The sequence below is a fragment of the Anas platyrhynchos genome, chromosome 1, assembly GCF_047663525.1.
Source record: "Anas platyrhynchos isolate ZD024472 breed Pekin duck chromosome 1, IASCAAS_PekinDuck_T2T, whole genome shotgun sequence".
In the NCBI taxonomy this organism is placed as follows: domain Eukaryota; kingdom Metazoa; phylum Chordata; class Aves; order Anseriformes; family Anatidae; genus Anas; species Anas platyrhynchos.
The window spans coordinates 22,168,498-22,183,132 of NC_092587.1; the positions used below are offsets into that span (position 1 = coordinate 22,168,498).

General features: G+C 34.0%; 1 protein-coding gene across 4 annotated transcripts in view; it reads left to right on the forward strand.

Annotated features, from left to right (window-relative positions):
* The window catches only part of GRM8 (glutamate metabotropic receptor 8), a 354,422-nt gene that overhangs the window by 279,891 nt on the left and 59,896 nt on the right, over positions 1–14,635 (forward strand). For all 4 annotated transcript variants that reach the window (XM_038172100.2, XM_038172096.2, XM_038172110.2 and 1 more), the window contains exon 8: positions 1,432–1,568. In XM_038172100.2, coding sequence (XP_038028028.1) covers positions 1,432–1,568 — 137 coding nt within the window. The remainder of the gene's footprint in view (positions 1–1,431; positions 1,569–14,635) is intronic.

The following is a 14,635-nucleotide window of genomic DNA, read 5'->3' on the forward strand; positions in this document are numbered from 1 at the left end:
TCTTTTGATACTCTTCTTCTGCAGTTGCTCACATCTAATTTTTGCTGCCAGAATTTTGCTGGCAGAACTGTGAAATTGGCACAGTGGTTAATGTGCCACTTGTCACTCTGAAAACACTGTTCATTTCACTGGATATCAGTTTGTATGAAAGCTGTTATACAAAACAGGAGAACACAATAATTTATGGGAGACAGAGATACAAGAAGTAATTATGCAGAAATTCTGTAGGTATGTAGACTGTTATTCCCACTTCTACTGGCCAACTTCTGCATAATATATACCCAGACTTTCAAGCTTTTTTTGACATTCTCTGGAAAGTGCTCATACAGTGGGCTTATTACCTCTAGGTATTAATTTAACAAGTCTCGTACTGTAAGAATTTACTATGAACTAGGTACTCTCTTTTTCTTGATTTTCATATGGAGAGATGTGAAAATAGTGCTGTTTTTGTTTGTTTGTTTGTTTGTTTACCCAATGAACACAGCTTTCATTCTCCAGTTACTGAAAAACAACTTTAAGATATTTGGATTTGTCTTCGATGAACCTTCATTATAAATTTCTTTCATCTGCATATGTGAATTTGGGGGGCATTGCTGAATATGACATTCTTTGTGCAATTTTTGCAAAGTCTCTGTAGACTGCAGATCCTTGAAGGTAATGTCACCTTGAGAGAATTCATCAAAACATACTCTAATTTGGCTGGCCTGGCTGCCAAGGTAGACATGTAGTTTTCAATCTTTGAACATTTTGTTGATCGAAGTAAGAACAGAGTGTCGATTTATAACTTTTGACAGCTTCGGCAATGGACCTTTCTGTCTGACAGTCTTGTGTATAGAAGAGAGAGTAACAAACACAGCTGCTATCCTTAATTTATTTTGATAAAATACTTTTACACAGGTGGTCAGTGCTAGAAACTAATCACGTTAGCTGTGACCAGATTTATACACTTGTTCCTCAAGGTCTTTTATGAGCATTGGCTCTTAAGTTGATGCTATTCACTTTATTTTCATACTTCACAGGGAAGGTCTTTAAGGAGTTCATCAGAAGATTGCTATTTGTGCAATATTTGTACACTGTATTCACACCTTAAAGTGAAATTGTGCCGTTCTGCAAGTCAGAAGGATTTTCTCCACTTCTTTTTTTTTTTTTCTTTCTTTTTCAGTGCTTTATTGATATTGTGTAGCACAAAAAAAAAAAAATTAAAGTTTTCAGTAACTTCTATATAAGGTAGACTTAGTGATAATGAAAATATCACACATTTTCTTTGTGAGGTTTTTAGAATTATTACCATATCAGTGTTGCGTTAAGAAGAACCTGGTCAGTGTGATCAACTGTCTCTAATTATAATTTTTCTGCCAGAATATCTTTTCTGGAAAATTGCTATAAAGATATTTATACTAATTGTTCTAATTGTTTTTTAATATTTTTCAGGGAGTGCTGGAACACCTGTTATCTTCAATGAAAATGGAGATGCTCCTGGACGCTATGATATTTTTCAATATCAAATCACCAACAAAAGTACAGAATACAAAATAATTGGTCATTGGACCAACCAGCTTCATCTAAATGTAAGTAGTATTTTAATTATGATGCTGACATTGGAGAAATGCAACCGTTTGAATATTACATTATTATATTTCAGGAATGTTGAGGACTTCTATTAGTTGGCATAAAAAAGTTACTCCGTTCTCTTTTTGAGAAGAGAGTAAAAAATAGCACAAAAAAGCTGAACCCAATTCTTTTTATTCTAAAGTGGGTTGGGTTCCATATTCACCTGCTGCTTTAAATGATATTTTAGAGTCATTATATATCTGATATTCCTCAGTCTGACTATGAAGTTAGGCAGTGAAATAGTAACTCATCCTTCAAAAGAAGGTGTCAGACAAAATGATTCACACATATATATTGCTCATGTCTTTCAAATATAGAAAGGATATGAGGGGATGGAAATGTACATAATAAAAGAGAAGTTTGGACTATAAAACCACTTCTGAGTTGGTTGAAACACTAGGATGATGAACTACAGCAATAAAAATATTTCTTGAATATAAAAGGAGAATTTGGAGTTTTTCTGTGTGGTTAACTAGGATTAGTGTAATCTTATACTAATTAATAACAGAGGAAACAAAGTTACCCTTCCTTGGGAGGTGTTTCGAATTGCTGCTTTAATAAGTTCTGCAAGTTTTGTGGTAGCTGAGTCCCACATGTGCATTGAATTATATTTGTTTTGAAAATCACCATCCCAATGATTCAGAGAACATACGTAAGAATATTTGAATGACAGCTAAACATCAAGCCACAACTTTAATGGGAAGTTCTGGGGGCCAGGAAAGTTACAGTCTTGAGAACACCACAACACAGTTAACCTGTTTCATTGATTTACAGGGTTTACCTTAGCTCAGCAAATTTGAAATACCAACTGTTGTTTTGCTAAAGGCTAGTGAGAAAGGCAACAGTGTGAACTGATTCACCAAGGGGAGTTTATTCGGTAATTTTAATCAAACCACAAGGAAGAGTTTTCTAACAGCTCTGGTTTTCTATGTAAGTGGTTCCTGATAAAGACCAGCAAAGACAGTGCAGTAAATATTTACCAATGATTCTCCTGTTGAGACTACTTTGCAATAATTATCAGAATGCTACCAACAATAATACATGTGATAGCTCTCCATTTTCAAGCACAGCTGTTTAACCACTTTACCATATCTAATATTTAATATCTGTAACTACTTGGCAAGGACTCATTTATTTACTTCTTCTGCCCAAATAGAAAACAAACAAACAAACAAACAAAAAACAACCCTACTAACAGAAACTGCACAAAGCAGATTGTGTGGTAGTGTTATCTCTCCAGTAACCTGATATCTGTCTGATGAAAGGCATGAAAGATAAAAGAATTCTTTTAAAGAAGTGTAAAGATTAATACTAAATAGTAGTTTCTGGAAAGTATTCGAGATAGACCCTTATTATATACATTATAACAGACGTTCATGATTTTCATAATTGCTATTGTTTTCTGAAAAGTTCTGGTGTTTATAAATAAGCTGAAAAACTTATACACACATTTTGCACATTAGTACTAAAATAGCATTTACATAGTAACAGAGCTACCTTAGAATTTGCTTCAAATTCCATTCCAGTTAGTCTTTTTGTATCCCCACCTAGACTGCTAAATTTTTCATTAAGTCTGTGGCTTTTCAGTCCCTTTATTTCTGCCTGATATATGTGTACTGCCAGGAATTAGATAATCCTACCAGCAGACTGGCTTCTACTCAGACTACTGAAACCACACCATGCTAAGCACATTGACCACAAAGCTAGCAGGAAAGGATGTATCTAAGGACACCCCTTGTTAACTCTCATTGAAAATGGGTGTATTAGGATGTTCTTGTGGCTTTCTTCTTTTGTCTCTTTTTTCAAATTCACTGATGAGCTGCCTAGCTTGTGGAGTGGTAGAGATGCACAACACCCTGCTGCTGGCATTTCAGCTTCCAGCTTCTTGCCACACTGCCCTGTGCTCACCTGGCCCAGAGTTGCACAGTGCTCCTCTGTGCAGCAGGATTCAGCAATGAGATATTTCTCTTCCTACCTTTCACTTTTTTTTTGAACTTACTCAACTTTATGCTGGAGAAGCTCTAAAGTGAAGCTCTAAATTGAAGAGTGAGCTTTATATCTTACGGTTTTTCAGGGCATGAGATTTTGGGTGCCAGTCAGTGTCGGTGTCTGCTGGTGCTGGTACAGTAACAATGAAGAGGAAAGTCATAATATGGATGATGCAGTTTGTTTCCCTCTGTTTTTGCATTCACTGAGTTTATATAGCATGTGTCAATGACACATGCCACATGATGATCTGCTCTGGCAATCCTACCACCTCATTTTACTAGACAAAGTATACTGAGACCAAGTAATCTTTGTGAGTGATTGTCAATACTCCAAGTCATCATATGCCAAATTCGGTAGTGCCTTTGCTTGCCAATAAATCAGAGGGAACATAGAGGACATTTTCAGCAGTTTCAGTGAAAAACTCTATATTTATTGAAGGCAAAGCAATGTATATTTTCATGCTGCTGTTCTATAAAGGAAATGTTTCTAAAATATAATACTTTTTTCTCACTGTATCCTTCTTTCTCCAGCAGTTTCCTTTTTATGAAGACACATGTAACTGATTTTTAATGAATCTCTGTTTCAGATAGATATCTTCTATAGATAATTCTACATCTACTCCAGTTTTTATAGATATTTCTACTTAAAATTATGTGGTAACACAATTGTGTTGGTCTATATATCTGGTACTGTGTCTCAGAAAACTTCTAGCTTTTATTCATGTATTTGCTATGACAGAAAAATACATCATGAAAATACCAAGATTGTAGTAGTTTAACCTTTTGAACAATTAATTAAAATAAAATTATAACATGTTTTGCACCTAAATTGTTGAGACAAAGTTTCCTTCTTCTCTTTCTGTGTATTTTTCTTTTCTTTTTGTTTTCCTTTCTCATAGGGTACTCTGTCATATTTTCTCTGTTCAGTCTTGCCTGCAAGTGTCTGAGTCAAGACTGCAGGTCTCTGTCATTTGGGCTATGGCTCATCACCTTGTAGAGAACCCTCATATAGTCTTTGAACCTAACCCTCAGGTTTCCTCTGCTGGTGACTCTGGTTCCTCACAGTTTTCACTGACTCTTCAGGGTCCTTGTGGTCAAGTTTCAGACTTGTTCTGGAGCAAAGCTGGCTTCTGCTTTGGACAGAAAGTGCCAGCTCTGTCTAGATAAAGACTCTTGCTTCCTAAGGGGCTTTTTGTCAGCAGACTTCACTAGCTGGGATACTGTTTTCTCCCTGTAGTCCTCAGTAACTTTAATGATCTCCTTTGGGCAGGCTGACCTTTCAGATTTCCTCTGAAGCAGCTATAGGAACTTCTGAATACTGATCAGCACTACTTTTGTAATCCTTACAAAACAAACAGATATGTAACAATGCTGTGATGTACAGAATAAAAGTTAAATAAAATAAAATAAAATAAATATCTCAACCTTTAAACTTTCATGTGATTCTTGAATTTGAATAAGGTACCTTAGGATTTGACATACATAACACAATCCTGAGGGCAGATATTTAGAAACATCAGTCTCAAGAGTCTGGATGTCTTTTATATAATTATCATTTTACATGATTCTGCATTGTAAATTTATACCTCTTTTGAAGTTCTTATCCTCTCTAAGACTGTCCAACTTTAAATGTTCTTAATGCACTGTAAATAATCAGACCCTAGAAGTTTTTTGTATGACAGTGATGGAAAAAATCATTGCTTTAGAACTTCACATCATTGACTATATATAACTGCCAGGGTTTGGGGTTGTTTGCTTTCCTTGTTTTCTTTTCTTCATCAGTAGAAAAACATAACATATATTCAAGCAAAGTTGAGAGTTATAAACCTTTCTCCTCCAAAATATTCTGCTTTTCATTATTATTATTATTATTAATAATAATAATTATTATTAATAATAATAATTATTATTATTTATTATATTTATTATTATTATTAATAATAATAATTATTATTAATTATTATTATTAATAATAATAAAGAACAACAGGAAAAGGCAGCTGTTTCCACAAAAGTTATGTTTTATTCATATTGCAACAGTATTTTGCACACCAGATCGCATGTAAAAGTTCCCCATGAATGTGTGGGTTTAGCAAATTTGAGCTCTCAACTATGTAATCTCTGTAGGAAGAAAGTTAAAAACAAGCTGGCTTTTCCTAGTAGTTATGATTTGAAATCAACTTCCTGATATGACTAATAATGAATTCCCACTTAGAAACTGTGTTTTGTATTGTGTAAGTTGTAATATGGGCTAGAAAGAGGTGTTGACCAATGGCTTTTTATTTGGTGACAGTAAATGTTCCAGTCCTAAAGCTGTAATAAGAAATATTTCTGTTTCCTTTGTGACCTAGCAATCGATTATTTTTTTTAATGGTTCATTTTTGAGAGATTTTTTTTTCTCTTTAAAAGTGTTCTATTTTAAAACCTAAAAGCCAATTTGAAAAAGAAAAGTCAAAATGTTTAAGAATCATAAAACATATTTTGTCTTTTTTTAAAAAAAAATTTAATATAGTTAAAATTATAAACTGTTTTCATTTCAAACTTATACATTGCTTTGGTCTACAAAAATCTGTATTGAAAGAACATAATTTGAAATTATATGTAGATACATATCTATATTCTTCCAAGTTAGTAATTTTTTGATTGATGAGAGAGACTATTATTGATGATTTCTCTATCAGGTATTTAGCTGAAGCAGGTCAAAAGCTTTAGTAGAGATCCACTTATGTTATCTTAGTCCTTAAGGAAATACTCATCAAAACACTGTAAGCTTCAAGCCCAAATGTAATGAAATTTTTGAGATAAAATTCGCTTTTTTTTTTTTTCCCCAAAGCACAAGAGTTCAGGTGAAGAGAAAAAGAAATTTAAATTTTACAGTAATGGATTTTTAACGGTGTCTTAGAAATAATAAATTGTGTTTGCTCTCAGATTTATGGAGTGTATGCACTGAGAATATAAATGACTCAGGGGCAGACATTTTTCCTATGATCGTCTTGATTTATAACTAAGAAATCCGTAAATTAAAATTACACTGATATGATGAACTATCAGAAAGACAGCCCTAATCATCATTAGCCTTAAGCTCCATGGTTGGTGAACTAGTAAAAATTGGGAACCCCACATTGAGCATCTCTTCAGGCCGCCACATCACAAGAAGATTTAAATCAGTATTGGATACAACTTCTTTTCTAGGACTTGTAAATTATGTATCTAATTCTGAAGGAACCCATCAACACTGACATTAGTCAATTCTTTTTAAAGTAACAGATTCAACATTCATTAGTTCCCTTTCTTGTGACGTGAGAGAAAATAATTCAAGAAACTTATGATATTTTCTTTAACTGCAGCAAACAAGTTTTAAACTTTGCTTTAGACCACTGTATTTCTGTACTTCATTAAAGAAGTCAGAGCGCCCCCTCCCCCCACCACAGCTGTGGTAAGCACTATATAATTGATAGTTGTTTTTTTTTTTTTGAATTGCTGAACCTAACCCTAAGTCTAACAAGAGAAAAGTCTAACAAAAGAACACACTACAGTGAAATACATAACAGGAGCACTTATTGTTATACATGATTATAACTGTAAACAAAATATGACAATTATACTTCCTGCAGGGTATTCTTCTGTCTATATGTAATACGACAGTACAGTTCATACTTATATTCCATCACCTGAAAACGCTCGGTCAAAAATAAAAGTCATTGAGACAAGCAAAAATGTTTTGGATTCTTTTATTCTTCTTAAAATTATATTGCTGTCTTCCTTTATTCTATACAGGGCTGAAAGTCAAGTAGGAAGATACTATCACAGTTTTTAGAAGAGTACTTAGGTTTTTCAAAGCTAGTCCTGGTCTTAGCACTGATCAGTAAATATGGCTCAGGATTTATTCCTCTTTACTCTCAGAGTCTGAGTTCAATATGAAAATTGTAGTCACTAAGGACAAATGCTGGACTGAAGAGATCAGTCAACGATGGATGCACACTATGGACAGCCATAAGTACCAGAAACATGGAATAAAAATAGGATGTTATGACTTTGATAGGTTGCATATTGTATTATGCATTAAATATATATATATTTAAAATAAGCCAAATACAGATGCTAAAAAGCATTAAATGATTTTGAAATGTACCTGTAAACATGACTGAAAATCAAAACAGCGCTTGATTGTTTTGAACAAGATCCAAGGACCCTAGAAGAATCCAAGAATGACAACTTGTCTTCTTTCCGAAGCTTTTTTCAATGTAGTCCTAATAGTCTTCTCCTTCCTTCCTTCCTTCCTTCCTTCCTTCCTTCCTTCCTTCCTTCCTTCCTTCCTTGTTTCCTTGTTTCCTTGTTTCCTTGTTTCCTTGTTTCCTTGTTTCCTTGTTTCCTTGTTTCCTTCCTTATTTCCTTCCTTGTTTCCCTCCTTCCCTCCTTTCTTTTTCTTTTTCTTTTTCTTTTTCTTTTTCTTTTTCTTTTTCTTTTTCTTTTTCTTTTTCTTTTTCTTTTTCTTTTTCTTTTTCTTTTTCTTTTTCTTTTTCTTTTTCTTTTTCTTTTTCTTTTCCTTTTCCTTTTCCTTTTTCTTTTTTTCTTTTTCTTTTTCTTTTTCTTTTTCTTTTTCTTTTTCTTTTTCTTTTTCTTTTTCTTTTTCTTTTTCTTTTTCTTTTTCTTTTTCTTTTTCTTTTTCTTTTTCTTTCTTTTTCTTTTTTTTTCTTTTTCTTTTTCTTTTTCTTTTTTTTTTCTTTTTCTTTTTCTTTTTCTTTTTCTTTTTCTTTTTCTTTTTCTTTTTCTTTTTCTTTTTCTTTTTTCTTTTTCTTTCTTTTTTTTCTCTTTCTCTTTCTCTTTCTCTTTCTCTTTCTCTTTCTCTTTCTCTTTCTCTTTCTCTTTCTCTTTCTCTTTCTCTTTTTTTCTTTTTTCTATTTCCTCCTTTCCCAGTGAAACACACATCAATTGACTCTCTAGAGACAATCTAGAGAGCTGCTAAGAAAATATCCTGAACTTGGACAACCATTTGTTCTTTATTAGAATAATGCCAGATTGCCAATGAAACCTCTGCTTGAGAGTTAGGATGAATAGGGATTTTTCCCACCTTGCCAGAAGAAGTTAGTCAGGTTTCTCAGTTGAAGCATGGGGCTGCAGTTACACATTTAGCTGTCAATTTGTCACTGGTTTCTTGAGTTGATAGTAGATATTTCATTCATTAGTAAATTTTTCTTTGGTCATCCTGTGTAATAATTATTATGATTAGAATGAACAGTTCTTTAAATAAACACAGATAACTGGACTGCAGAGTATTCTTGTTTATATCAAAAAACAAAAAGAAAGTATTGCCATGCATGACAAATAATCACTTCTTTTAAAAAATAGTGTATTTTTTTTCTTTCACAATAAAAGCAAGTGTGCAATGATAGAATAATACAAAATCAAGGCCTTTTACATATGAGTTATGGAGTGCTTTGCATTCATGTGTAAGACTTCATAGCTATGCCCATTGTAATGGTATGACTTTTAGCATAGACAAACAGCTACTGGGAATAGCAGGTAGTATGGATTATGAATTGCAGGCAGCAAGTCTGCAGTGAATTGCTCTGTGAGGTACTGGTGTGAAATATGGAGTATCAATCAGCATGTTTCTTCCCAGTCTCTTCCATCTTTCTCCTCTCCTTCTCAGAAATTAATATATGTATTATAATTGAAGACTGAGCTGCCCTTTAAACCTACAAGCAAAATATTCTTGCTTAAAAACAAAAATGGTGAATTAAATGGTATTTAATTATTGTGCATTTGTGTTACATAATTGTGGTCTACTACTAAATTAAATTTAGTTAAATAGAAAATGAATGAGACATTTAGTGCTTTTGAGATTAGGAAAGAGAGTAACTGAGAATTAGTTGTACATTACTTTATTTTTATTTTTACTGTTTGTTTTCCTACAATTTCTCTTCATCTCACAACAGTATTAATTTCATTTCTTTAGGATACCCATCTAATATTTATCCAGGACTTTTCATCCTGATAAATCCCTGACCACTTTTTTTTTATTATTATTATTATTGTATTGTATTTTATTTTATTTTTAGTTATTAAATGACAGAGCCTGAATTATTTAGGCTATTTCCAAAATATTTGTCCACCATTTTTAGTGGTATTATTGTGATATTACAGTTTAAGTCAGGGAGTGAAGAATGAATATCTAATGTCATTGTAACTTCATTTTAGAAGCAACAGACTCAGTGGGGAGTGGGACAATAGGATGTGCCAGGAATGACTGAAACACATAGAGGAGATGACAGTATGGGTTTCAGTAACTTGATGAATTGCACTCCCCTTCAGGGAGAGCAGAGGCATGAAGAAGAGGCTTTGCAATGGTTAACTGAGATTTGCATTGCCAGAGGCCATTGCTGCAGTGTACTCCTAGACTTGTGATGTAATCCATCTGTTCTCTTCCCTGGTGCTATGACCTCGTTAGCAAAACTGTGACTTCACTTCCAAAAGTAGACTAGCTTGAGAGAGTCCAGCCCAGCGGCCAGCAATGAGTATGATCACCGTTCTGAAGACATGCCTGTAGGGAAAGGTTGAGCCAACTAGGACTGTTAGGTCTGGAGAAGGCTGAACTGAGGGAAGTTGTGCTTATCTCTTTCAATACTGAAAGGATTATTCAGTAAAAAGAACATATTGTTAGTGATAGTTTATTTGGCTATTAGGAGAAGTAGTGGATTTGAATTACAGTACAGTTTTAATATAAGCATTCAGGAAAATTCTAATGAGGATAATTAAGCACTGGGTTGCATTGCTTGGGGTACTGGGCAATCTCCAGAGCTGTGGGCTGGCTGGAGCGTGTGAGCTGTATGTGATTTTGACATAGTTGACTCAGATTTGGGGTCAGAGAATTAGTCCTGAAATCTCCTTCAGACATAATTTCTTAAGTTTTCTAGCTTTTTTTTTTTTTTTTTTGATTTTGTAGTAAACCCCTCAAAAATAGTTTTCCTACATGTCTTCAGGAAATGCTGGGAAGGACACAAGCGAATGGATTCTCTATGCACTATGTTTCACGAGTGAATGTAGGACTGTGTATATCTTCAGCAAGCGCTCTAGGAGAATGCTGTGACAGATTTATTAGCTTATAAACGTAGTTACTTATTTAGGATCCTCTATTGTTTAAGTTCCTCAGGTTGTGCACCACATTAGTAGGTAAGGTCAGATTTTCTGTGAATCATAGGAGAACTCTCTATTCACACACAGAACTCCACACTGGATTTGTTTTTTAAGAGAGAACTGCTTAGTATTTCCCAGACTGGTTTATGTTTTTTATGTCTACATGGAAAGCAGTTTACTGCTGTGCAAATGGTGATTTCTCCTACCCTCTCTCCACTTTCTGGGAAGCATTTTTCCTGTAACCAAAAGCAATGCAGAAACTCTGCCCTTAAAAATATTTAAAGTGCATCATTAGTTAGCCAAGAATAGGAAATATGTTTATCAACATTTTAATTCTTATTTTCTTAAATATTAAAAAAATGGTTTCTTAAACAGGTATTTTGTGAAACCGCAAAGGCAGTCTAAAGACATTTAGGTCTCATGAGAATGCATTGCAATTTTTCTATTTATCTGTCCCAGTTATGATCTCAATTTTTTTTTTTTTATTTTTGTGTTTAAAATATTTAATAACTGAAATTTGCCCTATTGTGCTACAGAAGACAGCTAAAGGGATCTCAAGAGACTATTTAGCCCTTGCATAAAAATAGTATCTTATATACTTACGTTAATCCATGGACAGAGACTTTACAGCCTCTAAGGGCATTCTCTTCCATTTCTTAATTTTCCATATCACTCTGAAGATCAGGTTTACTAGAAACACTTCTGATCTTTGCTGATTTCCTCTGGACTTCCTATTTGATTCTCATTCAGACTGAACCACAATGATCCAACCTTCACAAAGAGCTCTCTCTGGTCTCACTAGTGGAGAGTATAGGAGAAACATTTCATGTATTCACTGGTGTGGAGTAGAGGGGAAAGATTATTTTATCTATCTGTATCTTTCAGGGTGGCATATGGCCTTTTTGCAATATTATGGCATTGGTTCAACATATTTTGATCTATATAATAGCTCTGAGATCTTGTTTTATGAAGAGCTCCTATCTCTGTGCTTTCTGTCCTGTGAAGTGCTGCCTGTTGGTTGTTCCGGTTAAACTGCTTGTTCCTTTTCTTCAGACTTTCAGCAGTTAGTCTGTACTATATGGAATAACTATCCTGGCCTTCAGCATAACTTCACTTTTCAAGTATTACTGCTCAAATTTGATCACCGTATACTCAATTTTATCATCCAAATTGTATTGAATAATTATTACAAGTACTGAATAAAGACAGACAGAACAGACCCTTTCCAGGCCCCGCCCTGTACTATCCCTTCCATTCTGACAGCAAATCAATGACAAATTTTATCTTCCTGCAGTTTTCTGATATAATTCACACTCAGCCCTTAGGGGCTAGATCTGTTTCAATAGGTTGCTTATGACTGAGAGTGTAATTTGAGATGGTGTCAAAAATCTTTCTAATGTTAAGATAAATGACACCTAACTGCTTGTCTCTCATCCACAATGCCTGTTACCCTCTCACTGAAGGAAATGTGACAGCTTATTGTTGACAGATCCCTGCTGACTGCTATTTGTCTTGTTTGTTTGTTTTCTGTTTTCAAAATATGTTTGTTTTATTTCTTTCAGGATTTTTCTGGGAATTCAAGTTAAACTAAGTGGTTGATAGCTCCCTGGCTTCATTTCTCCCAATTTTTAATGATAAATTCTTCATTTCCAAGTTTTGCATACTTCCTTGTAAAGTCTCAGTAGTTTTCTATCTCATCAGTTAGTTCTTTAAGTATCATAGAATAAATCTCAATACGCTCAGTCCATGTGAAAATCTCTGTCTTGAAAGTACATAATTTTGAATGTTTGTCTTCCTTTCCTTAATTTCAAGTGTTTTTTGTTGTTTTTGTTTGTTTGTTTGTTTTTAAATTTACTTCCCTTAGTAAATGCATCGAATAATATTTTATCTAGTTTAAACTTCTTCAACATGCTTGTTTTTTTCCCTCCCAGATCACTGTCTCTGCACAGAATTTCCAATTGACTCTTCAGTCTAAGCTTCAACATAGGTTTGACAGAGAGCTCCTGCCCTGTTGTTGAAAATCTCAGTATAAAACAGTCTGTTGGCTGCTGGTTCTGAACTAGCTCAGACTTTCAGACTTTGTATATGTGATATTGTAACCTGGATGGATCTGTGTTTAAAGGGCCTATCTTTCTGATGATTTTCCTTTGTTTATGTAGTGCTGAAAATTCAAAATAGTTATATTTGAAAGATCTGACTGTTCACTAAATGGAGTTGGCAAAGGCAGCATGAACTATTACAGAGGAAGCTACCTTAAAGAAAAGTCAAAATCTACATGTCAATGGTTAGGACTCTGAACTGCTTCAGGGTAGCAGGTACAGCACACATTAACTTTCTTAAAAACAGGTTAGACAAATATGTCAGGAATGGTTTAGGTATAGTGCTGCTTCTCATCAGACAGGAAAAAAACGTGATCCCTAAATTTCATTGAAGCTTGTCTGTTTCTCTGTCACAGTCAATTATGGTACAGAGCATCTGAGGTGAGGGCAACTTTGATCAAAATTTCAGGTGCTTCACTTCACTGAAACACTTTTCAGAGCTTGAGGCTCATAAGATGATCTTCCAGTTCTATTTCCTGTTATTCTTTGGGAGTGGAATTATTACTTTTGTGCTTTCTCTCTTGCTGCCACTCATGCTTCAATGGAAATATTTGCAATATTTTTATGATTGGTTATTTTCTAGCTTAAAATAATATACATTAAAGATAAGAAAAGGGGTTATAAATTGTCTTCTTAAGTAATATTAAATATGTGTATGGGCCCATGATTTTGTTGGCATAACTTTATTGAAGTTACTGGACTGGTTTAAATCTGGGGGAGTTAGTCCTGTGGTTTTTAATGTCATGTACCTATGAAGTAGGCCATCATGAAAGTGTTTTGGGACAGAATTTCCCCAGTGATTAAAACCATGTAATGGTGACTTTTTTATTGGAAATTGGGATTTCTTCAATGAATTAGCCAGTGACTTAAAATTAAAAGGAAAAAAAAAGTCTATATGAGAGTCCTTTAAAGTCGAATGGTAGGTGTGCTTAAATCCTTCAGTTTGTTGTAAAGTGAGGGAGAATCTGAGCAGCAATGGGAATGAAAGGCATCTGACAAATTGGAGCTCCAGACTTGGACTCAAACATTAACTGAGGTGATAAAAGCAATAGGTTTGGTAGGGAACAAATTTGTTATGGAACAAAGCTTTATCAAGAAATGTAACCAGACTGTTAAACTAGTGATAGCATGGACCTTGGGCAGAGCTGTGAATATTCCCCAGCTACATGGAAAATGATGTTAAGGAATTTTTTGCCAGAACTGAGATCCTTTTCTCAAAGCACTAAATTTCTGAGGTATGCATACAAACTATTTCTGCATGATCTACAAGAAAAATTGTCTCCGAACGTTGTGGTTCAAATGGACATAGTACTGGTCAAGACCTACCACTTGACAAAAAAAAAAAACACAAAGATGGATTTTTTCCTTAAAAAGTATTACTATTAATAATAATTCTTATTATCATTATTATTGATATTATTAATAATAATAAGAAGATTTTTTTAAACCTGGCTTATTATAAGCAAAGTTATGGCTCAGTCTGCTTTTAGTAGCATAGTAGCATATAATGGCTTCAGTTCTTGCATGTGCATCATAAGGTATATAGGAACAGAACACCAAAATGCTCATTAAAATCTCTCCAAGTGCATGCCAAGTACATGTAGGGATAGTAAGGAGCTCTGGGTAATTATATGCAATAGAAATTGTCTATGTGAAAATAGTCTGCATAAAGTATAAATTTGAAAACTTGATTTGCAGTCTGATCCTTTCATAATAATCATATATTTTTGAAATATAGACAATAGACCTTGCAAAGTACATCCAAAAATGTGAAGTCTGCTGATGTTATCTTGAATAGGAT